At 42.1% G+C, this 26,080-nt stretch overlaps 1 protein-coding gene across 3 annotated transcripts; it reads left to right on the top strand.

Annotated features, from left to right (window-relative positions):
- Positions 1–1,281: 1,281 nt before the first annotated feature.
- On the top strand, positions 1,282–26,080 carry PXK (PX domain containing serine/threonine kinase like). 3 transcript variants are annotated; one of them, XM_084269835.1, is made up of 16 exons: positions 1,282–1,330; positions 5,799–5,985; positions 7,871–7,948; positions 8,117–8,190; positions 9,096–9,170; positions 10,374–10,478; positions 10,626–10,727; positions 11,392–11,553; positions 12,724–12,841; positions 13,264–13,342; positions 15,487–15,535; positions 15,945–16,022; positions 16,442–16,528; positions 17,132–17,201; positions 18,144–18,203; positions 25,009–26,080. In XM_084269835.1, the coding sequence occupies exons 2-16, from the start codon at positions 5,847–5,849 to the stop codon at positions 25,209–25,211; spliced, it is 1,479 nt and encodes a 492-aa protein (XP_084125961.1). In that variant the 5' UTR covers positions 1,282–1,330; positions 5,799–5,846; the 3' UTR covers positions 25,212–26,080. The 3 variants fall into 3 exon arrangements, with proteins under 3 accessions (XP_084125961.1, XP_084125960.1, XP_084125962.1); XM_084269834.1 differs by having other exon boundaries at positions 18,141–18,203; XM_084269836.1 differs by lacking the exons at positions 18,144–18,203; positions 25,009–26,080 and adding an exon at positions 17,789–17,916.

The raw sequence follows: 26,080 nt of genomic DNA, 5'->3' as shown, positions 1-26,080 counted from the left end.
TAGTAGATAAATCACTAACATTAAGCATGCATTATGAATGAAGAATGTATCACCCTGAGAAAACGATGCATTCTAGTTACTCAAGCACACCCCAAAGCTTTTGTGTTAACTGTTCTTATATGAAATAATTAGAGGTCAGGCAGCTGTAGGTATTTACTGGCATTTTATTCCCTTATGATGGGGGCAATAATTCTTGGGGGTTCCTTACAAGGAGCTTTCTTCAGCTGTTGTCGGTAGAGGTGTATGGTGAGTATACTCTTACTATCTTTTTCCTTAACTGAATGAAACTATCCAAGTGCTTAACAGGTCTGCAAGCTCTTGGCTCTCTGCAAGCTCTTGGACCTCTCTCTGTCTTCTGCTCCCTGAAGCAGAGACGGCTGCTAGTGAAGGGCCTGAGCAAACCCAGCTCTGACCTTCGCCTGGGCACTTAAAATCGGGATCTGGGTTTTCTGTTTCTGTGTGTTTCCTCATTGGGTAGTGGTCATATTTGGAGAAGTACTTAATAACTTTCTTCAGCTCACTACTTCTCGTTTCTAAAACCTTTTTCCTTTTATCAGGAATACATAATCCGTGTGCAGAGAGGAGTTTCAGCGGAAAACAGTTGGCAGGTAATTACTTGAACAGTGGTTCTTGCAACAGGGATGCCTTTTTGGGGAAGGATTTGAAAACCCTTCCTAGCTTTTTAAATCTGAGCTGGAGAGGGAAATGTTGGTTTGGAATTGGGAACACAAAGTGCTTGAATACTTTTGGTCAAAAATGAAGAAAAAAAAAAATACTGCTGCCAGCTACAGAAGGCGTGTTGTCTGCTGCTCTTCTGAGGGTTCCAGGAAAAATGCCTGTCATGTCTTACTACTCGGTGTTGGTACAACCACAATTTTTAAATCTCAAGTGCCAGTTTGGCTTCCTTAGGGCTAAAATTACAGCCAGGCTGATGGCACGACCAGTGAAACCTGGAAGTAGCAATGCAGACGACCGTGCAAAGTTGTTAAATCTAATATAGCAAAAAGGCTTTGTTTGCAGGCAGCTTTGCTCCCAGATGTTTTTTTGGAAGCTGTTTTAAGATCGTGTTTAGAAACTCATTTTTCTTCTGGTTGGGATGTGATTAAAAACTGCTTTGTGGCAAAGTGACACAGATTCATCAGTCAGGCCTGTGTAAAAGGAAAAAAAAAGGTTGAAAGAAAATGATAAATGGGAATTAACTTGTCTCTGATGGTATTTTGAAAAGTAAAATGAGAATGGGAAAAGTAATATGTTTCCTGACCTTTGTCTTTATGTTTTGCAGATTGTGAGGCGATACAGTGACTTTGACTTGCTTAATAATAGCTTGCAGGTAACTTTCGCCCTTGATGTATAAATACAATGTCTCATTCAGAAAGCTATACTTGGAATGGTTTGTTATACTTTTATGTGTTGCAGTGAAGGAAAATACACAAATTCAAGTAGCTGCAAGGAGAAACTGACTTCAAATGTAACTTTAATGTATCCTCCTTCACTCTTATGTTTTCTCTTGTAAAATTTAGCATCAACAGGACCAATTTATATAGAAATGGAGGAAATTGGCAGCTACTGAATCTTTTCCCTTCAGTACTGTTGACTTGTTCCAGTTTTATGTGTTATTTGTTCCTCCTTTGATTTGAAGAAAGCCAAGGAGCGTACCAACCTTACAAATTCAGCATTGAAGTGCTATGTGCCTCATTATTTATATTCATCTAAAAGCACTACCAGATGCTCCTTATCATGTGATGGTTTTCTGTATCACTGGAAAGTGTTCCTTAGTTAAACACTGGACTTACTGTGTGTTTTCTTTCACTTTTTAGGACAATTATTTCTTTTTAGTTTGTGTGGGAAAAAGAAGGTTATATGAGTGTGGGAAAAGGGGAGAAGCAGCAGTGTCTAGCATCTACAGGAGTGAAACTTGTTCCTTCAGATTTCCATAGTACTAGGCAAGCACAAAGAAAAGTGAATCCTTCTGTGATTTGAGGATAACTCTTTGTGAGTCTCAGATTTTTCCCCGTTAAATATTTTGTGACTTCAGGAGCTCAACACTGCTTCCACTTCCTCTCCCTCCTCCCCACACCCCAAAAAATCAGCTATATCTGCTTGATGAACTTCAGTGTGCAAACCCATGCAAGGATGTTGCACTGGGTGCTCTGACACGCTGCTGCAAACGATTCCTGTGCTAGAAGGAGGATGGGGGAGCAAATTAATCAGGGGATGCAACGTGGCTGCCTTGTGGAATTGCTGTCTTGTAGCACATTGGAACATTTATTGTGTCCTAGAAACCTCTTGTGCCGATTCAACGTGGTGCAAAGAGGTCTGCTCCAAAGAAATGTGAGATTTAAGATTAGATTAGTCCATCACAGTACATAGTGGTCATTGTAGTCTTAACCATAGTCAAGTTTTGATAGAGATCACAGGCAGGGAATTTTGAGGAAGTTTTAAAAAGGAGAATGAGTTCGCTTTTGCAGCCACCTATAATAAGCTCCTCTTAACCGTGGGGAATAGAATGTGGTGAGGCATGAAAAAGCTTTGTTGCCTTCTCATTTAACTTTCAAATGAGGCAGCTTTAGTACAAAAGGCAATGGACCTTTAAGACTTAAAATTCATAAATGACAGGTACTGAAAGGTTAGGCTTAGGTGGCAAGTCTAGAAAGAGAAAGGGTTATGTATGATGTAGTAGAGAAAGAAAAGGCCTTTGTGTCTGAGACAGAGGTGAATGATGAAAGTACAAGGTTCAGGAAATTGTTTGACAGCAACTGGCAGAGTGGGACAAGGAGGAATATGAAACAAGAGAGAGATTTTGCAGATACTGAGATCTGGGACAAAAACATCAGCTGCTTGGATGGCTAGGAGAGATGAAACAGAATCATCACAACATGCCTCTGCCTTGGGTAGGAGGATATGCAGAGGGTGGCTGAAATTACAGGCCCTGTTCTTAAACACTTGGTCTTTTTCAGTGAAAACTACTGCTCACCCCTTGATGTTGAAATTCCTGTTTCTGCTTTCCAGAGTTGGGGAAGGCAAGGCTGTATCTCTCTGTGCGTTTTCTGGCTAGGACAGAGAGCTGCCCTGGGAGATGAGATTCTTCCTTGTGTGCCCAGTAGAAGGGCAGGAAGAATCTTTTAAGTCTTTATCAAAGATGCACAGCTCTGCTTTTGACTAACACCAGTGCTCCTCCAGCCTAGTTCAGTGTGCCAGGACTTCTGAGAGAACAGACAGTAGCTGGTGAGAAGTGTGTTAAAATTGCTCATTTCTCCCACTGTTTTGGAGTTTTTTTTATAAATTGATCTTTGTGATGCTGGAGCTGGAATTTTCTGCTCTGTTCATACACTCAGCACTCCTCAGTTCTTTCCTCCGGAACTCTGAGTGACGGTATTTTATCACCATGATCAGTTCCCATGACTTGTTTTTAAGCTCTCTTAAACTTTCACCTTGTGTATATTGAAATCAGAGTAAAAAAAACCCCAAAACCTCCAAGCAAAACAAACCAAACCTCTTAAAACCAGTATAAAACAAGGAGCAATAAAAGAATCCTTCCTTCAAAACTAAAATGTTGCTGGAAGAACTGCTGGAGATTGTTTTGGGTGTAAAGTCCCGAGTTCTTGCAGTTCTTGTGGCATACCTGACCTTTTTGTAGGTTTGGGTGGTTGCATTTGATTGTGTAGCTGCAGTTGAGTATGAACACAACTTTTCTGCTGTTAGTTTGGTACTACCTATGCAGTAGTAGTAGTAAGGATTGAGAACTTCCAAACCAGGCTAGGGGATGTGGTCCTACCAAAGACCTTGGAAACAGTGAGCACTGTATGTCTGTGATGGGTGTTGGAAAGATTCAAGCCAGATTCCCTGAACTCTCAGATGTGTACTGGGGTTGAAAAGCTCCTTCCAGCCTGCCCAGTGGAGGTCACTGGGTGCTGGTCTGTTTTAAGTGAAGTACTGGTACAGTATTTGCAGCAAGAGATCTGGCTTTTGTGAAGCATTTTATTGCAGCTTTTGAACAGACATTCCTGAGGGGGCTGTGGTTTGAAGATAAGAATATTAATTCCCAGGTTCTTCTGTGGTGAAGCCCATCCTGGCTCCAGTGCTGAGCTGGGGCCACTGCTCACACTTGAAAGCATGCGAGGTCTTTGTAAGGTCAGGACTTTAGTGAGGTGTTCTTCTGTGTAGACAGTGTTCTCCCTGTCTTGGCAGATAGCTACAAAAACTTGAGGGGATGGGGGGGAATGTTGCTTTCTTCTGAAAAAGAGCAGATGTGTGGCTTTTGAAATAAACTGTAAAGCAAGTAATAGTGGTTTGAAAACATCTGAACTTGAGTCCTCAAGTGATGGGACCTAGCTGTCAGGTCAAGAAGGTGAAGGTGATTATGATTTGATGTGCTCTTCAAATGAGTAATACCAGAAATGGATTTTGGTTTTGTTGAGAAACTTGGTTTTGAATTGAAGTAGGAGTGGTCTGCTAGATGACAGTTTTGTACAACTCTGGTGTTAGAGCCAGTAATTCCCCAAATTAGTTTTAAGTGGTATGTTATTGCTTTTGTGTTTATTCCTGGAGATATTTTTTTCCCTTGGGTATAAAAGAGCATTAAAAATGCTCAGTGGACAGGATGATTTCTGTTAACATCTTCTGTAATTCAGGAGTAGTTACAACTCATTTTCAGCTCATGATTTGCAGTCAGAAACAGGAGAAGTAGAAGTGCTTAAGTTTGGGGGAGACACAATTCCTGTGTTCAACAGGAGGGGAAAATAGGAAAGGGATTGCTACTTCTCCCCACTTTGTGGAACTGATCCTTTACTTTTTCCACTAGTTAGAATGAAAGCCATTCAAACACCAAAAGGCCCAGTCTTCTCCCTGGTGAACTGTTTGCTTTAGCAATGAGGTTGTTGCACCTGGTGTAATTGATTCCTGCAGCACACATTTCTTAAAGATAACTCCCATGGAGATGGAGCTACCCAGGGCAGGTGCTTTGATCTGCAGGACAACGATGTGTTACCAACAGGGAAATTTTATTCTGGCAATTCACATGATGTAATTGAATGTAAACACTGTGTGCAACCTAGTTTTGTTTTCTGGAGATGAGCTCTTTGATCTGACTTACATAAGGCTTTGAGTTTCTGCATGTTTTTTCATCGTTCTGTTGCTCTGGCTTCATCTGAAATTTTGTATCACTTCTGTCATCCTAAAACAAGTGGTGCACATCCAGTGGTAGATTGCAGCTATCCCTGGGTTGAAAGATGTGTAGCTGTTTAAAAACCGTACAGCGACAGGTTCAGAAGAGAAAATGGAAAAGTTGCTCTGTATTTGAAATTGCAGATTTAAAATACTGACAGGAAGGGCTTTAAATTACCTGTAAAGGCAGCAGAGGCAAAGGAAAGTCGTTCATCGGCACTTCATGGAATAAGAAAGCATGAATCTTAGCTGGAGAAAATTGTAAGGTGTGAGTTGCTTTTCTGCTGTGGCAGAGGTATGTCACAGAAAGGGTTTGGTGAAAATTGTAGCCATTTAGTGTTTGGAAGTTGTGTGTAGTGATTTTAAATGCATGACTCACTAGCAGAAATTTATCTCCTTACATTTTCAGTGTCATTCCATTTACTAATCCCTCTGCTGTAGGATCCAGGCTGTTGTCTGACCAGCTCCCCCTGATAACAGTACTTAGAAAAAACATAAAAGCTCCTATAGACACAGTGTGAAGAGTCACCCAGTAGTTAGCTTGCTGCCAGAGTCTTTTACTTTCTGGGTTGCTAGTGTATATCCCTGAAGCATTTTGAGAGCAAGCTAAATTATTTTTTTCCTCTCTTTTTAAGATCTCAGCTCTCAGTCTACCTCTTCCACCAAAAAAGCTGATTGGAAATATGGAGCGCGAATTCATAGCTGAGAGACAGAAGGGGCTCCAGGCCTATCTCGACGTGATCACTACCCATCACATACTGTCCAACTGTGAACTGGTAAAAAAATTCTTGGACCCTAACAGCTATTCTGTAAACTACACTGGTAAGTGAGGAGCTGCAGGACTGCAGTTTTACTTTTGTCTGTCTGTCTGTCTGTCTTCCGTTAATGCTGGCAAGGATTTATACTGAAGCCTGGGGGGCAGAGGGGAGAACAGCCTTCAGAATTACCATACTGTGCATGTGATTATTTATGATAATGTTTCTCCAGCTCTGTGCATGAATCGTGCTGTGATTGTCAAAACCAAGTATTTGAATTAATTTATATGGTAGTGATCAGTTCAGGTTCTATAGAAGTAGAAGGTGGGCCGAAGGATTGCGAGTCCTTCGCACTTCATGATAAATGGAGTTGGGGTTTGGAAATTGTCTCCTGGAGTGTAAGGTGGAGTTAAGTTTGTCAGCTCTGCATTCTGTTAAAATGGATGGGCTTCTGAACAGTGTATCTTGCATTCATCGTGGTTCAAAAGGTTTTTCGAATCAACAGGAACGATTGTGGTCACCTTGTCTAGCTCCATCACTTTGAGTTGTGAGACTTCCTAGAACTAATTGAGCCAGGTGGAGGGCTTTTTAAATGCTTGAGTCACACATCCTTTCCCCCCAAACACTGGAAAATCACTGCATCTCTTAAAATTATATTCTTGTGATCAGTTCTCTTCATTATTAAATATTTCATCTTTGAATTTGTCTGACTTTAGCTTCAGCCATTGGAAACTGTTAAGTATTTTACGGGCTGGAAAAAGAAGACTTCCTCATACTGATGAAACCTACTCCACAGATTCAGTTTGTGGGCAAACTTTGCAAAATGCAAAGCTTGTTTTCATAAAAACAGAGCCTACTGAAGCAGGAACTTAGTGCTTCCTTTTCACTTGTCTTTTTGCTCTCCCTTTATGTAACATTCCTGTGTCTTCAGCTTCAAAGTGCAAAGAACATTTCCCGGATGTTTATGATAAGCTGTGGAGGAGTTGTAAATTATTAGTAACTCTTCAAGGATGCAGTTTGTCTGGCTAATGCTGAGCAAGCAATTTAAATCCTTAAAGAGACATTGAGACTTCTGTGTTAATTTTGAGTGCTTTCATCAAGATTGTTATTTCAGCGAGTTGCTGGAAAGTTAATAGCAATCAAGTCAGTGCCTGTGGTCTTTGGAGACACCATCAGCATGTGATTCCTTAAATTCTGGAGCAGTAAGCTGATATTTATTGCAGTGTTCTCTCTCTTTTTTTTTTTTTCATAGCCTATTTTTGGAGACAGAAGATAGAGTGTAGAAAAATGCCTGCATCCTTACCTTTTTGCTGTGTTTCTATGCCAAGATAAGCCCTGTTAGAGAAAGTTCCTCACTGGCATGATTCCCTTTCTCCCTTTTGCTGTCACTGCTTCTTACTGAGATTTCCCTTCAAACTGCTGTGTGAATAAACCAGTTGTGTTCCCAGCTGTGGGAGAATTCAGTAACCAGAACAGCGTTTTCCCCCAAAAAATATGTGTTGGATCATGATAGCTAGGAAAATAACTTTGAACAGAAGAGGAGAGAATAACACATAGTGAAGCAGAACTGCTTAGTAACAGTACATTAAAGAGATGTAAAAGTTTGCACTTTTACAGGTACAGCACAAATCTTTCTGGATCTAGTGTGGGATATCTTTGCTGTGAGCACTGGATTTGGACTTAGAAATGTAAATTTAGTACAGATTGAATGCAAACTCAGTGGACTCAGGGTTTTTGTGAAGGTGGTGCTTTCTCTGTTTTCTCCCTGGATTTGAGTTCTCAGGTTAAAAATGTAAATGCCCTTTAACTGGGTTTTATCTGATTTCCTTTAAACTGATTTTGCTGACTTTCAATCTGAATTCCTGCAGGCTTCCTTCTGGCATTGAACCTTACATAACATGTGGATAATTACCTTATGCAGTATCTTAAAAACCTATTTTTTTTCTTTCCAGAAATTGCCTTACAGCATGTTTCAATGTTCTTCCGATCAGAGCCAAAGTGGGAAGTGGTAGAGCCATTGAAAGATATAGGTAAGGAGAGTATGTATGCACAAAAACTTGTCTGATTTTTTTTTTCTTCAATTATATGAGCTGTCCTAAGATTACAGTACTATCTTTGCTTACAGACCTTGTCCTGCCTGTAAGCCACGTGACTTAGTAGCCCGTTAATTAAAGCTGTTGATGACTCTTCTTTTGTAGGTTGGCGAATACGTAAGAAATATTTTTTAATGAAGATTAAGAATCAACCAAAGGAAAGGCTAATGCTAAGCTGGGTATCTATACTTTCATCTCCTACTCAAGTCTTTCTTAATGAACCTGGCTCATTTCATTTACATTGACAACCATGCATGAGTGACAGAGACGCAGACGTAAGAACTCAGGCTTTGAAAGAACCTTGAAAGCCCTTAGGTGGATGTGTGGTGTGGGAACTCCTTATGTTTTCTCTCCTCTGCTGGCAAATCCAGTTTCCAAGTTTCTGTGCTTGGTCATTTGTTCCTGCACCTCTTGTTTCTTCAGTTGTAATCATGTGGCTGTTCCCCGTGGTATAAATTCGATCACTGGAAATACCAAAGGTGATCCTTTTAATTAAAGTGGTCGGTTTCTTTACTCAGATATTTATTGACAAATAGGTGAGAGAGTCTTGAATTGCCTCTTTTAGGTCGACATGTATTGCCACCAAATAGTTTTGTTGTTACTGTACTGAAACATGCTGCCCTCTTAATTACCTCAGCACAGCTGTTGGTGAGGCTTCCCTGGCGAGCGGCTATCGCTGAAGCCTGCAGTAGGAGGGAAGTTTTCTCTTGTATGGTGGGTTTTTTGTTTGGTTTGTTGGGGTTTTTTCTGGAGAGGAAGAAGGTGGGGGTTTGAGCCTTATCAGTTTGCAGTGCACACAGTCCCTAAGTTTGGGGTTGGCAGAGTTCATTCAGTGGTAGCAATGCATGTCAGATACGGGGGAGGAAGGAGGCAATAATACTTACTTACTGACAGACACTGTGTATTGCAACACCATGGCCTTGTACACTCTTCAAGTTTCATTCTATGTGTAAATTCCTTGTTTGCTCTTCAAAAATACACCTTCAAGCAGCTGTCTAAATTTGTGAGAGCAGAATACAGATCACATTTTCTTTATGGAATGCAGGATCTATTATGATGCCATTCTTTTCCTATTTATTTCCAGGCTGATCTTGGCCCTGATAAATACTTGTCTGACAAAGACTTACAGTATGCTGTGAAACTTCTTTCTTCCTGTTCTGTGAGTATTACTTGAAGACTTTTAAATTGTGCCAGCACAAAAGAGCTTGTCAAGGACTGATCTTGCAAAAGCACACGTAGCCCAGTAGATGTAGTTTGTAATTTTAGACTTGTTTTCATCTAAAGATGTCTGAGCCTTTTAATTACATTTTGCACACAATATAAGGTAATGTTCTCAGCATAAATAATAATCCTGCAGGATTATTACAGGAGATTCAGAGTTGTGGTTAACTGTAATTTCTTTTTTCGTGTGCAGTAGTGTGAGCTCAGGAGTTTTTCTTTCAGCTCCTCCACACTTTCAGGATAGTGCTGCCTGGGTGTAATTGCTACCCCAGGACAGCAGTGCATAAAGCAGTGCAAGGAGTGCCATTTTTTCAGTTCTTTGAATGTAACATGGGAATATTTTAGCAGAGGCACAACAGAGGCTGTGCAATTTAAGCTCCTGTGCAGTGCTGCAGTATAAATCCAATAGGCATCTCTCTGAAAAACTGGCATTTGACTCCAAAAGGAGTTTCTTGTTAAGGGTGTTAAGCATGTGAGAGGCTGGCTGAAAAGAATGGTATTGAAACTGGTAAACCTCTGTGCAGTCTTGGAACTCAGCAGATGCACACAGGAGCAGGGGCTGAAAACTGGGCTTTTCAACCCCCAAACTGGACTGAAACTGATATATTAAAGTAGACCATGGACAAGGGGTCTTCTAGCTTGCCATTCCAAGTAATGTATGTGTTGCTTGTGTCATTTATTTCCAGCTGTGCTGTCTCATTTGGTTTCACAAAGTTGGAAGAAGTGGTTACAATAATTTCTCAAGACATAAAACTGTTATGACAGCTATTAATGCTGAGTTTCCTTATGTGTCTTAGCTGTATAAATCCATGAATGAAGTTATTAGATTACCATGACTTAAAACTGCTCATGGGGCTGCGTTATCCATTTGTTTAAACTGCCAGTCTGTTCTGTTAAGAAAATTGGTGGATTTTAAAAATTATTATTATTTATGTAGGAAATGGATCAGTGTCCTCCTGAAGTGTTCTTTGAATTTACTCCAGGCTAAGACTGAATAACTTGAGCAAACGTCACTGACAGTATCAGGTTTATTACTTTAAATGTACAGTTCAGGGAGATCTTTTCTTACTTGAGAATCAAGCAAAAATGAATTATAGAACATGTTGTCTAAAATTTACCTACAGTTTCTTCTTTTTTGTAGCATCCCTACATTTACAAAATCACTTTTGCCACTGCCAACGAATCTTCAGCGCTGGTTATTAGACCATTCAGTGAAAAAGGGACACTAAAGGACCTGATTTATAAGGTAACTTCTCCCTTTTGCCACCCCCAACTCAAATGGTAGAGTGTTTGCTGTAATGACTGCAGTATGTCTTTTATAAAACTGCCTTTTAGAAAAGCTGATTACTGTTTTTTCTGGGCATGATACGTGATCTGTGTGCTTCTTTTAAAGGCAAAGCCAAAAGACCCATTCCTGAAGAAGTATTGCAACCCTAAAAAAATCCAAGGTCTTGAACTTCAGCAAATAAAAACCTACGGAAGGCAAATATTAGAGGTAGTTTCTCTTTTTACTTTATTTACCAGCCTTTGTGGTGTTTTGGGGGATTTGGGTTTTTTTTTAAGCCAACTGGTTTAACTAGAAAAAGCAGACAAACTTTTAAGTACACAAGCTTTATTTCAGCAGCAGACTTCAAAGCTAAATGCAAATTGAGGTTAGCTCCAGGGAGTTGAATTTAGATATGTTTGCATGAGGCTGTTTCTGTCCAAAGAAAAAAAAATATAAAAAAATATAGGGCAGTTGGTATGTGTGGAACTAAAATGAGAGAGAGGTGGTAATGTAGTTTTTCCCTTGTAGGTAAAGGGGAAGAAGAAATTCAGAGCCTGCAAATGTGTCATAGATTAATTGTCATTATTTATTTCTTTTAAATTTTATTCAAACAATATTCAGTAGAATTATGGAATCTAGTTTACAGATCTCTTTGGGGGCTGCTCTAAGTCTGCTTTGAGGATCAGCATCCAACATTGGTTTTGGGACAAAAGTTACCAGGGACATGGAAATGAAAAGTCAGCCAAAGATGATGTAGATAGAAGATTAAGTTCAGCAAGCATTCCAAATAGGGGCCTTGTTTATTATGTCTCTGCTCTGGTATTGGAGCATTTAAGATCTTGAGATAATCAGGGTATCTTGTGACAGTGCTCCTCTCTTGGCTTTTTTTCAGGTATTAAAATTCTTGCATGAGAAAGGATTTCCTTATGGCCATCTTCACTCTGCCAATGTGATGTTGGATGGGGACACCTGCAAGTTACTGGATCTAGAAAATTCCTTGTTGGGGCTTCCATCATTTTATCGATCGTACTTCTCACAGTTCCGGAAAATTAATGTAAGATTCAGACAGTTAACTCAGCTGACTCGTCTGTATTGCCTTTATCCTCAAGCTTCTGCTTGTGGACATCTGACTAGAATGAAAAAAACCTTCTGTCAACCCCCTTACTTTAATCTGAGCTTTCCTCCATCAAATACCTTTTCTGTTTCCTCCAACCCCCTGCCTGGCTGCACAGAGGTTTTGTTGCAGCACACTGGAGTGAGTCTGAGGCCAAAGGTAAGCAGGTAGAAGGGGAGTGCAGGTGACTGTTTTCATGACAGCAGTGTTCTGCAAATAGAGGTAAACTGCAGTTGTTTTAAGATCTCTTTCCACCCTGATTTTGTATTTCATAGGAATGTGCATATTGTCTGTCACCCACTTGGATGTCTGTACGATGAGCACTGCTTATAAGTAGACCTTAGCTAGGAGTAGTAACCAGCCTTCTCTTCAGTGGGTGCTGTGAAAATTGATGAGATGCTTGCAGATCTATTAAAAGCTGTTTCTTAGTTGGAGGCAAAACACTACCTTTCTACAAAAATATGACAACAATTTTGCCCTGTTGCAGCAGTTTAGTCTTTTACTCAGCATCCAGCCCTGCCTCTAAGTGCTCGTTGTAATGAAGGAGACAGCTGCTTGCTGACCTTGCCAAACAAGTTCTCCCTGCTGTCAAAGAAACGATCAAAAGTTCATGGTTAGTCCAAATCTGAGTGCCATCAAAGCTCTAAGCTGCTTTCAGTAAGAGGAGACATTTCTGTTTAAAGATGATTAAAAAATCTCAGAACTATGCTGTCTGGGAGCTTAGCATGTATGCACAGCTTGTACAAACCCAAGGAGGAGTGAGAAAGACTCACCTAGGTTGGTTTGGTATGTGGTTTTGCTGCCCTTTTATCTCCTTCTTTGGTGTTTGTCTTAGCTTGGAAAATGTGCTTGGTTGTGATTTGTAAAACGTGCTGCACCTCAACTGCTGTGTGAGGCAAGAGCTACTACCTGAGGTGTTTCTGCAGAACGTGGCTGTACTGCCCATCCCATCCGTATCACCACGCACAGGAAGGCAGCAGTGGCTGCTTTAGCTTGAGGTGTGAAGCTTTCATTTGAGCTCAAGTTAAAGCAGGCTGTGCTTAGGAACTGTCTTCGTGCTTTCTCTTGCCTGTTTTCAAATGCAAGCCCACTCTTGTGGTTTCTCTGCAGACTTTAGAAGGTGTTGATGTACACTGCTTTGGACACTTACTGTATGAAATGACATACGGAAGACCCCCGGATACGATTCCAGTAGACAACTTCCCTCCTGCACCATCAGTGTTTGTTGGTTAGTATGTGGCTGAGGAAATGTCAGTCCCAGCTTCCTGGCTACTCTCACCTCTTACCCAAGTTGAAGTGCTGTGAGATACCAGCCTGTGGCTGGAAAGAATTAGTTAGTAGTTGGTAAAAATAGGAAACGTGTTCTTCCTGAAATACATGTGGCATATAAATAAAACTTTTTAAGCTGAGTGATAAAGCAGAGTGTGGTAAGTAATCAGATGTCTGGATTCCCTTGCCTCATGTCTAACATTCTTGAAAAGTTTGTATGTGTAATAGTAACATTATAATAAAAACCACATGCTGCAGAGCTTCATCACTGCTGAGTTAGCTCCGTGCTGAGGGGCACATCTCACAGCAGTGCCAGACGTTCATCCTGATGTGCTTGCTGCCCTGCTGTGCAAAAATGTGTCCTTATTCTTTCTTTGGTAGTGTCTGTGTTGGAATCCATTCTGACCTGTGAAGCTATGAAGAATGGCATGCCAACTGTTTCACGGCTCTTACAGATGCCGTAAGTCTTGTTTTACTTGTCTTACACTCATCCCCATGTTTTTAATTATGTTAGGAGGAAGAACCTTTTTGCTCTTGTTCCTTATTAAAAGCCTTGCTCCTCGTTCTGAGGGATGTGTAGTGTGTCCCAAGTGAAGCTTTCAAATTCACAGGCTTTATAGAACCCATCCCTTGTGACTATGATAGATCATTTTAACACTTCTTTGTCCCTTGCTGTGCTAGAGTTGTTATGAGTGCATTTTATTTAGCATGGGGCTATGGTTTAAAGTGATCCTGCTATTAAAGTAGTGCAAGCATGATAAAGATCATATACAGATTGTTTTAAAGCATTTAGAGTAAGGAGTCTTTTTGCATGTTCCCTTCAGACCTACTTCAGTAGATTTTGCTATCAGTTTACTTATGACTAGTAAAAGAGATGTCTTGTTTTGCCCTGCAGTGACATTAGATGGGTCTGTGTATGAAGTGTTGTCTAGAAGTTCTGGCTGGCTGATTTCTTGCAGGACTGGCTTAGGCATTCTCTGATGCACAGACAGGATACATTCTTTACAGGCTGTGATGCAGGGAAGCATTACAGGGAGGTGTGGGGCTGGGATGCAGAAAGGGAGCAGTGTCAGCACATGACTGAGCTGAAGATCAGACCTGTCTGCAGTGGTGCCCTTCCTGGGATTAGGAGACAGTATGACCAGGGAAATTGTCAGTCACAGTGCTGTGCCCTGTCACCAGCATGCTGAGCACAGAACCACAGCTCCTGGGGGTGTGTGATCTTCTGTTTTTCTTAATCTGAGGGGACAGAGTCACGACCTTATAACTGACAGATTGCCCATACCTGAATCTGGGTCTGATCTCAGAGTATAGAGTGCAGTGTGGTTAGAGCAGCCTCCAAGGTTCATGTTTCCTGGTTGGGAGAGACACTGCAGGCTTGTCTCAGCCTTCAATTCCTCTGCTCCTCCCTTCCTCTGCTATTAAAGAGGTGGGAGGTGGAGAGAAGAACATAAGCAGAGGAGAAAAACTAAAAATCCTCTGTGAACACAGGAATATACAGGTGTTGAAAGGTGTTGAACAAACAGTTCCTGTCCAGTTGTATCTGATATGTGGGATGTTATACTCCATTCCCTTCACACCAGTGCTCTTCACAACTGTTCTACATAGATGTGCAATGCCTTTAATGTAATTTAAATTCTTATTAAGCTCTATTTTGTATTATGCATTGTCACCATATAAACTATGACTTTGCCTAATTTTGCAGGGACATGTAATCAGAAGGGGTCAGGTTTGACCTGTCGTGTGAACCAGGGTCAGCACTTGTGGGGTTTTGTACCAGTCTTTAGAAATTTGATTTCTATCTGAATTTTTCATGGAATGTTATTCTTACTGGCTTGATTCTAGACTTGGATTTGTTGTCTCTAGTACAGGCTTGTGATAATTTTCCATAGTGAACAGCAGCAAAAAAAAAAAATCTCTAAAATTTGAATCTCAGAGCCAGCCTCAAGATCACTTCCTGGGACAGTTTTCTAGTATGTTCTCCAGAACAAAGTATCTTGAAATGGACTAACCAGCTTATTTTCAGACTACCATTGCCCTCTAGTGTCTTTCTTTTGGATGGAAAAGGATTTATCATCTATGTTGCTGCTGATACCATAGAGGGGAGAGCAGAAATATTAGAATATCTGCTGCAGTTGCCTTTGCTGGAGCACAGGCAAGAATGCAGATACTTCCAAATGTTAAGTTAAGACATTGAGCTTTCACTTGGTTTTTGTTAATGTTAAAACAACAGTTATGCTAGGAGAGTTTAAAATAAAGTCCCTGGTAATCTTTTGTCATTAAAGAACTCTTATAAGGAAAAGGCTTTCTTCTTCCTTTGGAACTTCACCTGTTCCATCAGCTTTCAAAATACTCCAGGCAGTCTTGTGCACTTTGCTGTCAGAGGTGGCCACGTTCTGAGGCTTGGATGTTGCTCATTTTACAGCAGTGCTTGGAAAATAAACAGTGGTACATAAAAACCTGTGGGGAGAAGAAACAAGTGATGGCCAAGGGATGAGGACAGAGGAGGAAAAGGAGAAAGAGTGAACAGTACCAGTAGTATTCTTGCTGTGGTTCTGCCTGTCTCTTGGGAATAACAGTCCTTTTTTTTTTATCCACTCACAGATTATTCAGTGATGTCCTGCTAACAAGTTCAGAGAAACCACAGTTCAAGGTAGAGTTGAACCTTGCTTTGCTGATGTTTGTGGAAGTGCTGGGCTGTGGCTAAGCTATGCATTAACTCACAAATAGAGTAGAGGAGACCTGTCTCTACTTGACTTTATGGTGATGCCCATCAAGATTTGGATGCCTTTGGTGAATTGTACCCATGAATGTTCTGTCACCCCTTGGAAGTTGGGTGCAGTGTGACCCCTGAGTGTTCAAGTGTTATTCCTGGGCCAGACCTAGCTAGGTTTGGAGTGGAAAACATGCACCTAGACTCTCCTTTCTTTTCCTTCACTAAGGGAATAGTGTCAGAACTTGGGGTTCTGGATGGGTGACATGATCAGATGCATGGTGAGTTCTGAGAAGTGATGTTTTCCTTTATCATGTTTTGTGCTAACATTTTTTCTCTGTTGTATTAGATCCCTACCAAGCTAAAAGAGGCATTGAAAACCTCCAAGGAATGCATAGAAAAGCGATTAACAGAAGATCAGAAATTGGTAATGTCTGCATTTCTTTCCTGTATTTCCTATAGACATTGTGTTTCCTTTTATCACTTTTATTTGGGGAAAGTGAGTTTCTACTCACTCAGAGTGACTTTGGGTATTAAAGGCTTTCATCAAAAGATTTTCTTCTCCAGAAATACAGTATGAGGAGTTGTAGAACAGCTGTTGACTATGGCATTACACTGGTTTCAGTGGTGCAACTTCACAGGCAAAGGCTCCTGAGTTAAAGGATCATTTTAACTGCAGGATGAGGCTTCATCCTCCTTCAGCAACAGCAAAGACAAAAACTAAAAATGAAATAACCTAAACATGCAAAGTGACTACAGGTGTCTTCTTACACCCCAAACACATACCTTGTCTGAGAACATTTAAGATTAACATGGTCTTTTTCTGTTTTTTCCTTCATTTTGAAGATTCACCAGCACAGAAGGCTGACAAGAGCTCAATCTCATCATGGCTCAGAAGAAGAAAAAAAGAAAAGGAAGATCTTAGCACGAAAGGTAAGCAATCTTTCAAGAGGTTTCTCACACAGGAAGTGATGTGTACCTGTTTTGAATGTGTAGCATGTGCAGCCACAGGTACACAGCTCTATTCTGTCCTTCCTGACTGCTTTTGCTCCTGTAGATAAGCAGTACACTTGGGAAGAAGTTTAAGTGCCCGTGGTAGCTGACTTAGGTGTTTGTTTAACTTGTTTGAGGTTGCTGTATGAAAACAGGCTCAGTTAGCACCTCATACACTGATGACAGAGCCTGTGTGACTTCCAGCTTCCCTGTGAGGGTGTTGGAGCCTTTCTGAGTCTGCTCCTGCAGCACACTGCCTGCCCTCCTCTTCCTTTTTGGTGGGTCAGTTTTCTGCCCTTGCTTTATGGTCAGAGGGCACTGGAGTTGCTCTGCTTGCTTGCCTGGAGACATGTGAGCCTGAACAGCCTGGTGCTGTTGTCATCACCACAGCAAGTGCTTTGGGTGGGGAGAGCAATGTTTGGCACTGAGGAACCTTGTGTGATACTGGGGATGGTTGTTACAGATCTCTGTGTGTCAGATCAGGTTGTGTCATGGGAAGCATTTATTCACCCCCACCTTCTGTTTCTTCTGCTTTCTTTAAAGAAGTCAAAACGCTCTGCCTATGAAAGTGGGGAAGAACACTCAGCCAAATACAGCAACTCCAATAACTCAGGTAACTACAGAGAGAAGAGCTTGCTTCTACACAGCTATGTCAATGTTGTTGTTGTTGCTGTCATTTTCTGTCTTAAGAGATCTGAGATCACCATCAGTTTACACAATAAAAGCCTGATACCACTGTTCTGGGTATTTAATAAACAGATGTATCAAGGGCTTTAAAATATGGTCAGTGTTAAATTTTCAGCTGCCTAATGCAAAACAATGTGTCCCCTCCTCTGTGCCCCATTCATTGAAGAATTAAAAACAAAAGTTTCTTCAATCTGTCTGATAGTTGAGGGAATAACAACAACATCCACTGCTTGGGCCATTTCATAATGCAGCCTTCAGGGAGAAACTGTGTTGTCATCAGTGTGTCATTAGTAAGGTGTTAAGATGAATGAGAAAGTGATCTGTTTAATTGCTGCTTCAGTGGCAAATTCTGAAACAACAGAGGTCTGTTGGCAGGTTTTGGCTTTTGGCAGGTCTTTAGTTTAGCAGAGTTGACTGCTTGGCTCAAATGTGTCCGAAAGCAGCCTGATGTGGAATAGTCAGATATCTGGGTAACTTGTGGTGTACAGCAACTGACTGGAAATCATCTCTTAGGAGAAATGGGGTGCCATCCATTCAGTGGCATAACTCTTAAGGAGAACAGAATTTGGACGCTGAAACCCAACAGCCTAAGCAGCAGGAAGGAAGTGTTTCCCTTTGAGGAGTACTGTTGAGTGAGCTGCTCGTGTGTTTGGACCTCTGATCCTGTGTGCTGTAAAGCCTCTCTGTTCAGATTGGGTCTGAGTGACGCTGTTCCTGTGAGTGGGAATCTTTCCCAAGATTTCAGTGGAAGCAGGATTGGATAATAACCAGTCAATAAAGTTGGCCTGTTTCCAACAATCCATCTTGTCTGACTGTGTTGCAGTTCAATGTACAGCTTTAGTTACTACACTGTTGTTTTATTTAGCAGGCTCTGGGGCGAGTTCCCCATTAACATCTCCATCATCTCCCACCCCGCCCTCTACAGCAGGTAAGTTCCAGAGTCATTACAGTGTTTGTCTTTTTTCTCTTTGTTCTTTATTCCCCTCAACTGTGGGTGTTATTCCCAAGGATGGTTAAGGGATGGGTGGTTTTCACGGATGGAACACAGAGATGACATTTATCTTGTGTCAGCCTGTGTGTGGGCATATGCTCTCTTTTGAGGGCTACAGACAACCTTTCAAGACTGTTCTTTTTCATTTAATAACCTTTTTTGAGATGTACATGGTGTGATTTACACACTGAGTATCAGTGCTCGCTTCAAAGTCTCTATTACTCTGGTCCTACCGACGTTGCTACTTCCCAGATATTCTCTGTGCCTCATGTCACAGTATGCATTTCTTCTGGTGATAATGGTCTGTTGACTCTGAAATATGAAATACTCTTTGTTGCTCCCTTGTTTCTGTGTGTTGTCTCTTTACACCTGTACTGCTGCAATGTAGTTTCAGGAATTTTGGGTGTGGCTTTGGCTGTGTAAATCTCCCCTGTGGTGCTACAGCCCATTGATAGCACCAGTACAACTGGTAGAAACAGGTCAGAGACTGAGCTGGGTTAAAAATATCATCTTTATTATTTTTGGCCAGTTCTGTTTTCCAGTTTGCTGGGTAGCTGTGCAAACACTTCTGCTAATGTTTAGGATGGGCGGTGGGGAGTGGTGAAGAATCTGCTGGAGTGGGCAGTCGAAATGCTGATGAAACTTCGATTCCAGATCTGAATATTGAGTGACAGTGGATGCTCTTCAGTCTTGAAAGCTCAAAGAGGAGCACCCACAAACACTAACATCAAAAGGTGTTAAGGGAAAAGTCCAGAGCACAGCTGCTTTTACAGTGACTTATGCCACATGAGTTCCAGTCTCAGGAACTTTCTACACAGCACAGCTCATTAACTAAAGTGATGCAATCAAATCCCTGTTTGCTGTGGATGATCTTTCAAAGGACACTGCAGTCTGCGTGATGTAATTCAAATCAGTCATTTCTCCTTCAAGTTGAGGGCATGTTGAAGTGTGTATTTTATGAATGGACTTCTCCCAGTTAGTCTAAACACGATAATTACTGTTACTGTGTTGCTCAGTGACAGTGCTGTTCTCTGGGTGTACTGACTCTACTTAGCTGGAGGGTTTATTTCAAGCTGTGTATACTTAAATAAGGAAGTAGCTGCAAATGCAGAAGGAAAACACCTCCAAAATGGACAGGTGTTTAGAAAACACTGTTTTTCCCCTGCAATGAAGCCATCTTTTACTTGCATCTTCAACGTCCTGGAATTTGGCTGAAAGGTTTTCCAAGTTTTGAGCATGTGATGCAGGTTTATGTGTAGACATGGCTCAAATGGCTAAAAATGGCTTGAGTCTGGGCTCAAAACTTAGCTCTGTTGTTCAGCCCATGTTGTCACAACATGTCAATCACCCTGCTGCCAGCGTGCTCGTGGTGACTGGTGGTGATCAGCTCTGACACAGTGCACATGGCCCTGCTCACAATCAAATTGGAAAGTGCTTTAGTGTGCCGATGGCTTTGATGCATTAATTGGGTATAAAGGCAAATGCCGTCTTTTGGGAGTGCTTTTGTGAGTAGAATTCATAGAAGAAACTTCAGATAGTAGTTCCAAGAGAAAGCTAGCATGCCTGTGCTTTTTGTGGGTTTTTTTCCACTAGCAATGTTGTCCTTGCATCTGTTCTAAGCAAGTTTGCTATTCCTGACTCAATGAAAGGCTCACCAGCCCCATGGCAGGACTCTCCTTGTGCATCAGTAGCTTCTATCTCCCTGTCCCAGTTTCCCTGTACTTACAAAGGATCTTTACCTCCAAGTCAAAATCGCTTGTGTGTATCAGTGTGCCAGGAGGACTGTCAGGAGGGGAAGGAGGCTTTCAGTCTGTCTGCTTTGGTTGTGTGTAAATCAGGGTATGTCAAAGTGTCTTGCTGCTACAGTGCCATGGCAAAGCAAAGGCTGACATGGAAAAGTGTACCTGGCAGAAGCTCTTGCCCTTGTCCTGGTCTGAATCAATCAAACCAGCGTAGTGTGTGGGCAAGTGCAGAGCCAGTGACACTGACCAGAGGGGAACAGGGTGCCCAGAGGAAGTTCTCACATGTTGAGAGGTGCTTTGTCTCTGGACAAAGGCCTTGTGAGCCTTACCTTGCACCAGAGTGCTTGGTATAGTCAGTGCAAAACCTGCTAAGGAATAAAACCATCGCTGGCCTCCAGTGGTGGCTGAATGCATGACCTGCTTGGAGGGGAAGTGTCTCCTAGAAATGTAGGATCTCATGGGCTTTTCTCATTGCCTAGAAAGTTTAGGGCTGGTTTTGTTGCAGATACTCAGCTAAAGAACATCTTTGAAAATAGAATGGTCTGGGTTGGAAGGGGCCCTAAGGATCATAGAATTCCAACCCCCCTGCCACAGGCAGGGACACCAACCTCCAGACCTGGATCTACACAAGGTTGCCCAGGGCCCCATCCAACCTGGCCTTGGACACCTCCAGGGATGGGGCACCCACCACCTCTCTGAATACATTATTAAATCGTGGCAAGTGATTCTAATGCACCTTCCCATGTTTCTGCCATTCTCCCTTGAGTGTTTGACTCTCTCCTCCACTTGAACAATTCTTTGCTGCCTTGAAAATCTGTTATTTTTCTTGGTGGATATGAGCTGTGGCTAGCATCAGAAGGGATGCAGGTCACTGCTCTGTGGGTTACTTAAAACTTCACTGCATCTTCTCTAAACCCAATAAGCCCATAAGATACCAGCAAGATCTTTTACAGTGGAGCAGAGTACATAGGGAACCATTTTTGCTTCCCTGTGGGAATAAGGTGAAGGAGCTATACTTAACTTTAGCTATCTTTTTCTATGCCAGCTGTTCTCAATCCTTCAGTGTGACACAGGTTGCACAGACACCCATATGGTAAATCTTTGCTGCCCTTCACCTGTCTGGAAGACAATTGGAATGCTTTAGTTGAGTGCTCTTCTTGAGTGTCTCTGATCCACACAGCCCAGGTGCAAATACAGGTGTTAATATGACAGGAAGCATTCTGTGGACAGAATGGATTTTGCCTTCTGTGGCTAATCGTCCTGCAGATTTCTTGCTAAATCTCTCTAAATGCACTTTAATCCTCTAAGACTTGAATTATGGCATGTGCAACTGGAAGCATGAGTGTTGTATTTGTTCATCAAGTATAACAATGCTTATAGCATGGAAAATCATTGTTCCTTATCCACAATCTGACAAAGTATTGTATGTGTAATATGAAATACTCAACCTGTTATCCTCGTATTTGTCAGTGAATAAGAATGTATTGATTTTTGTACTAACTTTTCAGCTAACAGTATCTGTTTTTCTGACTTTGACACGAGAACTGGATGATTAACTTGTGTCCTCTCTCTTTCTCTGCTGTCTTCAATAGAGCATGCGTCATTTTGAACGTGAATTTTCGGAAAAGTAAGCTAATGCTGATTTATCTCTTTAAAGATGCTCTGTTTCTGTATGGGAAAGTCGAATGCAAATCTTGCTCAGTACTGGGAGGGAATAGAAGAAAAAGATCTGAACATCCTTATGGATTATTTTAATGAAATACAGCATCTTTAAAAACCCTATCACTAAAATGATTTTCTTTGTTTGCATCCCATTCTCAGCCAAGTTTTTAATGCTGTTTGCACAATTATTGTCACTTTAAATTCATAATTAAGTTTTTGTTTCAATTCAGGCATCAAGTTTACAGCATCTGATTTACTTCCTATTCCTTTTAACACACTCTCTTAACAAAAATGTCCCTGTAAAAAACCCTTGGTAAGTTCTTGTTTGAGTGTTTTATTCTTACAACTGCATGAATGAGTAACATGTATGTTTGCAGGCAACTTCTTCCAACACATGTATTGGAAAGGTCTAGTTATAATTGAGCACCCATCTCAAATGTAGTTTCTAGTAAATACAAGAAAATATTTCACTGTTGGACAGAACCATTTGATCTGTAGATGTAACTGCACATGAGTAGATCAGTGTGAACTACAAGCTCCTTTGCACCACTCTTGTCAAGAAGGGAAGGACAGCTTGGTTTTGATTGACTAATTGGTTTGAATTTATTTGAAGACTTTTCAGAACCATGCTTTTAATTATTGGGTTCAATATGCAACACTCATAGCTAGTCAGATACCATCCCACAAACTGTGTGTATTTATGTTGTGGGGCAGAGCTCAGGTATAAGAAGGAGTATTGTGGTCCATAATCAGTCTCCCAAGAGTTTAACTGTGTGATGTTGTTGGCAGCTCGATTTCAATGAATAGTCCTGAGGAATTTAACACATTTCCAGGAAGGAAGGTGGCCTCTCCCCCTCCATCCCTGTCTCTTCTGCCCCCACTGTAAAACAGCCAGACCAGAATTTGAATAGGACACAAGGAAACCTGACCGAATACTACTTGGTGATCCAGCACTTTGTGGCTTCTCTGTCCCTCTCTGTCAAATGTGTACCTTCACTCCCTGTTACCATTGTATATATACTCCATGTGGAGTCCTGGCCACTGTTTTCACAGTTGTTCCCTCTTGCACCTTGTATAACTACTTGCACAACCTCTTCCACTTCACCTTGCAAGTCCAGCCAAAAAGCTCATCTTTGTTCCCTGCAGTTCCCACATCTCTTTCTAACCGTTTCATTAGTGACTGGCTGATCTTGGCTCTCTTACAGCACTTCACCTCATCGTTTGGTGACAGCACTGGTGTGCCACTCCTACAGTGTTCTGCCCTGACCACTGTAACCGCAGAAGTGTTACTTGAACTGTTCTTGGTCTTGTTCTTCCTTTGGCTCAGTGTCAAGATTTGCTTTGCTGCCCTTTGCTGGCAGTCTTGTGTGCACAAGAGAAACAGAAGGACTCTAACCTAGGGGCCGGTTTCCCAGTATTTCTAATAACAAATGGACTTAGAGCTTTTGCTAGTGTAAAAAGTTGAATTGGGCAAGTTAGATGGCCCCAGGGCATCAATATGCAATTTATTTCAGCTTGTGCTAACATTGTGTAATGTTTTGATTACTCAAGAGCAGCTGATCCACGTGCAACGGGCATGTTAAGTTGTTTACACTTGATCTCTGATATTCTTGGATATTCCTACTAGGACTTGAGTATTTCCTCTGGAAGGGAGGAGAGTGAAGATGAATCCAATATGTACTTCCATCTTTTGCTGTCACAGAAGGTGGTTCTCATGCCAAGGAGAATTTCTCCTGAAGAGTTGGAAGTGCTACAGCGTGCATTAACGCACGCTGGCAAAGTGGGATGCTTTGTGTGAACACTGCATTTGGAGCTTGCTCCCATAAGAGAAAAGTCTCTCTTCAAAGACTGGTACAACTAGAAAACAAGGGAGTTTTGGGTTATTACTTTCATCTTGTACAACTGCTTTGTTTAATTACAGCAGTTACCTTTTTACTCTTACTTGTTAATCTGAGAGCACGTGTTAGTGAGGAATCAAAATAGAAGTGGAGCACAGAGAACTTTGCCTGCCTCTTGTTTCCTGTAGCTGAGCTTTATCCTTCATCAAACACCTGTCAGGTCCATGCAGCATCATGTCCTTTCACTGCTTGGTATTTGCTTACTTCATAGCAAGCAGGTGTCTGTCAGTAACCATCATCTCTTGGTTGGCCTCACCTTGCTTCGTGTTGTGTCATAGTTCTTGCCACTCACCAGTGTATTCCTCTTTGTAGGTTAGAGCTACCAAAAGCGTTACACTATAGGTGCCACCTGTCTCTCCTGTCTTGTTCCACAACAACTTAGGAACTAGGTGATCCTAAGGTAAAATTCGCTGCAGAACAGCCCTGAGGTGTGAAGTGTTACCCCCTGCTCATTCCCAGGTACGAGCGACAGAGACAGGCCCGCGGTTCCCCAGTGGCAGCCGGCAGCGTGCTGCAAGTGCCACCGTCGCCCAGGTGTCTTGCAGAGTGGCAAGTGGTCACCTCTGAATCCCTTCCAGCATGGGTCTGAGGATACTTGTGTAGAGATGATGGTGTGATGTGTGGCAGCAGAGCTGCACAAGACTGGGGGCTTTGGGAGCTGCTTGGGGCTAAGAAGGCCACCCGTCTGAGCCTGAGCTGCTGGGAAGCACCTCCGTGCAGGCCCTCCCTGCTGGGCTAGCTGCCTGCAGGCACTGGCTTCCCAGGGAGTCGGGATGTGGTGGATGAGACATGATGGGAAGCACGAGATGGCTGTGAGGGGCAGAAAGCAAGGGACAGGGTGCAAAGGTGACTGCGGGGAGCACGAGCAGCGCATGTGGCAGGTGGTTGTGACTCACCTTGTGAAACAAGTGGTTGTTACAACACGTTGGGAGAAAGTCTGACAGTACTGTGGAAGTGTAAAGTGCTTCTAGAACACTCTATCTGCAGTTACTACTTTAAAAACAGAACGTAACCTGACTGAGCAGTCACCACAGATACTGCAGCACTCTGGTCCTTCCCAAGAACATAACTAGCTCTGTAAGAACAGGCAGCAAGATGTGCTTCCAGTCTTTGTTACTGTCCCTGACCCAGAGCAAACTGCTTCCCTGGGCACAGGCGAGAGAAGCTGAAGCTGGAAAGTTCTGTTAAGCAACCTCAGATCCCTCACTGCAAGACTGCATTTGAGTCACTGAGGCACTCCAGGTGTTGTTTCAGAGGTGTCTCAGATGACACAACTCACCTGCAGATAGAGGGATTTGATCACTTGAGCATTTTTTTCATCTGTTCTGTTCTTCACACTCCACTGGCATTCAAGGAATGACGTTAGTGCAGGGCTGACCGAGCCCCCTGCATCAGCACCTTCTTGACATAACCAAACTACATCTTTTCTCAACTCAACAGGAGCCTCATCGATACCCCCAGCACCGCCACCGCCCCCCCTGCCACCAGCAGCTCCTCCTCTGAGTACAGAGGTGCCAACGCAGCCAAGCCTGCAGCCCGTCAGTGCAAGCCGAGGGGCCTTACTCAGCTCCATTCAAAACTTTCAGAAAGGAACTCTGAAGAAAACACAGACCTGCGACCACAGCGCTCCCAGGATCAGCTGAGGCCCCCGGCCACGCCAGGGCTGAATTCCCTCTCCCCCTCCTGTGCTGTCCAAGAATGAGACCCGACCGATCCACCAGCACAGTGGCCAACACGCTGTTGCTCCATTCACCCCTACTTCAGCTTCCCTTGAGCAGCAGCACTACTGCCCTGCCTGAATTGCAGTGCCATGTTAAGTACTCCATTTTTCACTTGGTTTTGAGAAAGTTCCAGTTTCAGGGGCACAGCAGCATCTCTATAGCTGAATAAAACCTGAAAGCAGGAATGCCCACGATCACGGTGAATTCATGCATTTTTTCCCTGCTCTGTTCCACCCCTTTTTTTTCAAATTACAGGAATGTAGTTTTAGTCTGCTCAGTTTTTCAAAGCTTTTCATGCAGCTATAACTCATTTTAATTCTTGCTGCTCTGAACCAGCGAGTTTTGTTTTAGAAAATCCACCCCCCTGCTTCCCCCAACCCTTACAGTGTACTGCACAGGTGAGGGAGCCAATTACATCTTAGTCCCACCATCTTTGCTGGTGGAGTAAGAAAAAAATGCTGTTTCATTCAACTTGTTTAAATGGACATCCTACCTGTAACTCTAAGGGAAAGCCTTTTCAAGTGAGGAAACAGTTGAAATGGGAGTTAATAGGGCACTGGGATATTATTGATTTAGTTAAATGCAAAGTTACTTCAAGTTAATTCTACAGCTTCAACTTTATTGAAAGATCCTTTGATTTAAAACCTTAAACAAATTGCACTTTAAAGGATTATAGATAATCCATTTTTTAAATTTAAGTACATCGGTGTTTGTTACTATGCAGAGAATGTCTGTACAAAGTTTCATGTAACCTGTGATATTCATTTTTATTAAAATGTTAATGGAATTCC

This window comes from Gallinula chloropus (genome assembly GCF_964237585.1).
Source record: "Gallinula chloropus genome assembly, chromosome: 12".
NCBI lineage: Eukaryota > Metazoa > Chordata > Aves > Gruiformes > Rallidae > Gallinula > Gallinula chloropus.
Note: the sequence above shows the minus strand (reverse complement) of the source record. Positions and strands in the feature narration are given on the sequence as shown.

Excerpts from the sequence above, each read along its gene's own strand:
- PXK (XM_084269834.1), top strand. The coding sequence starts at position 5,847 with ATGGAGCGCGAATTCATAGCTGAGAGACAGAAGGGGCTCCAGGCCTAT. Across the intron at positions 10,479-10,625 it reads TAAAGGACCTGATTTATAAG|GCAAAGCCAAAAGACCCATT; the intron begins GTAACTTCTCCC and ends CTTCTTTTAAAG. Across the intron at positions 13,343-15,486 it reads TCACGGCTCTTACAGATGCC|ATTATTCAGTGATGTCCTGC; the intron begins GTAAGTCTTGTT and ends ATCCACTCACAG.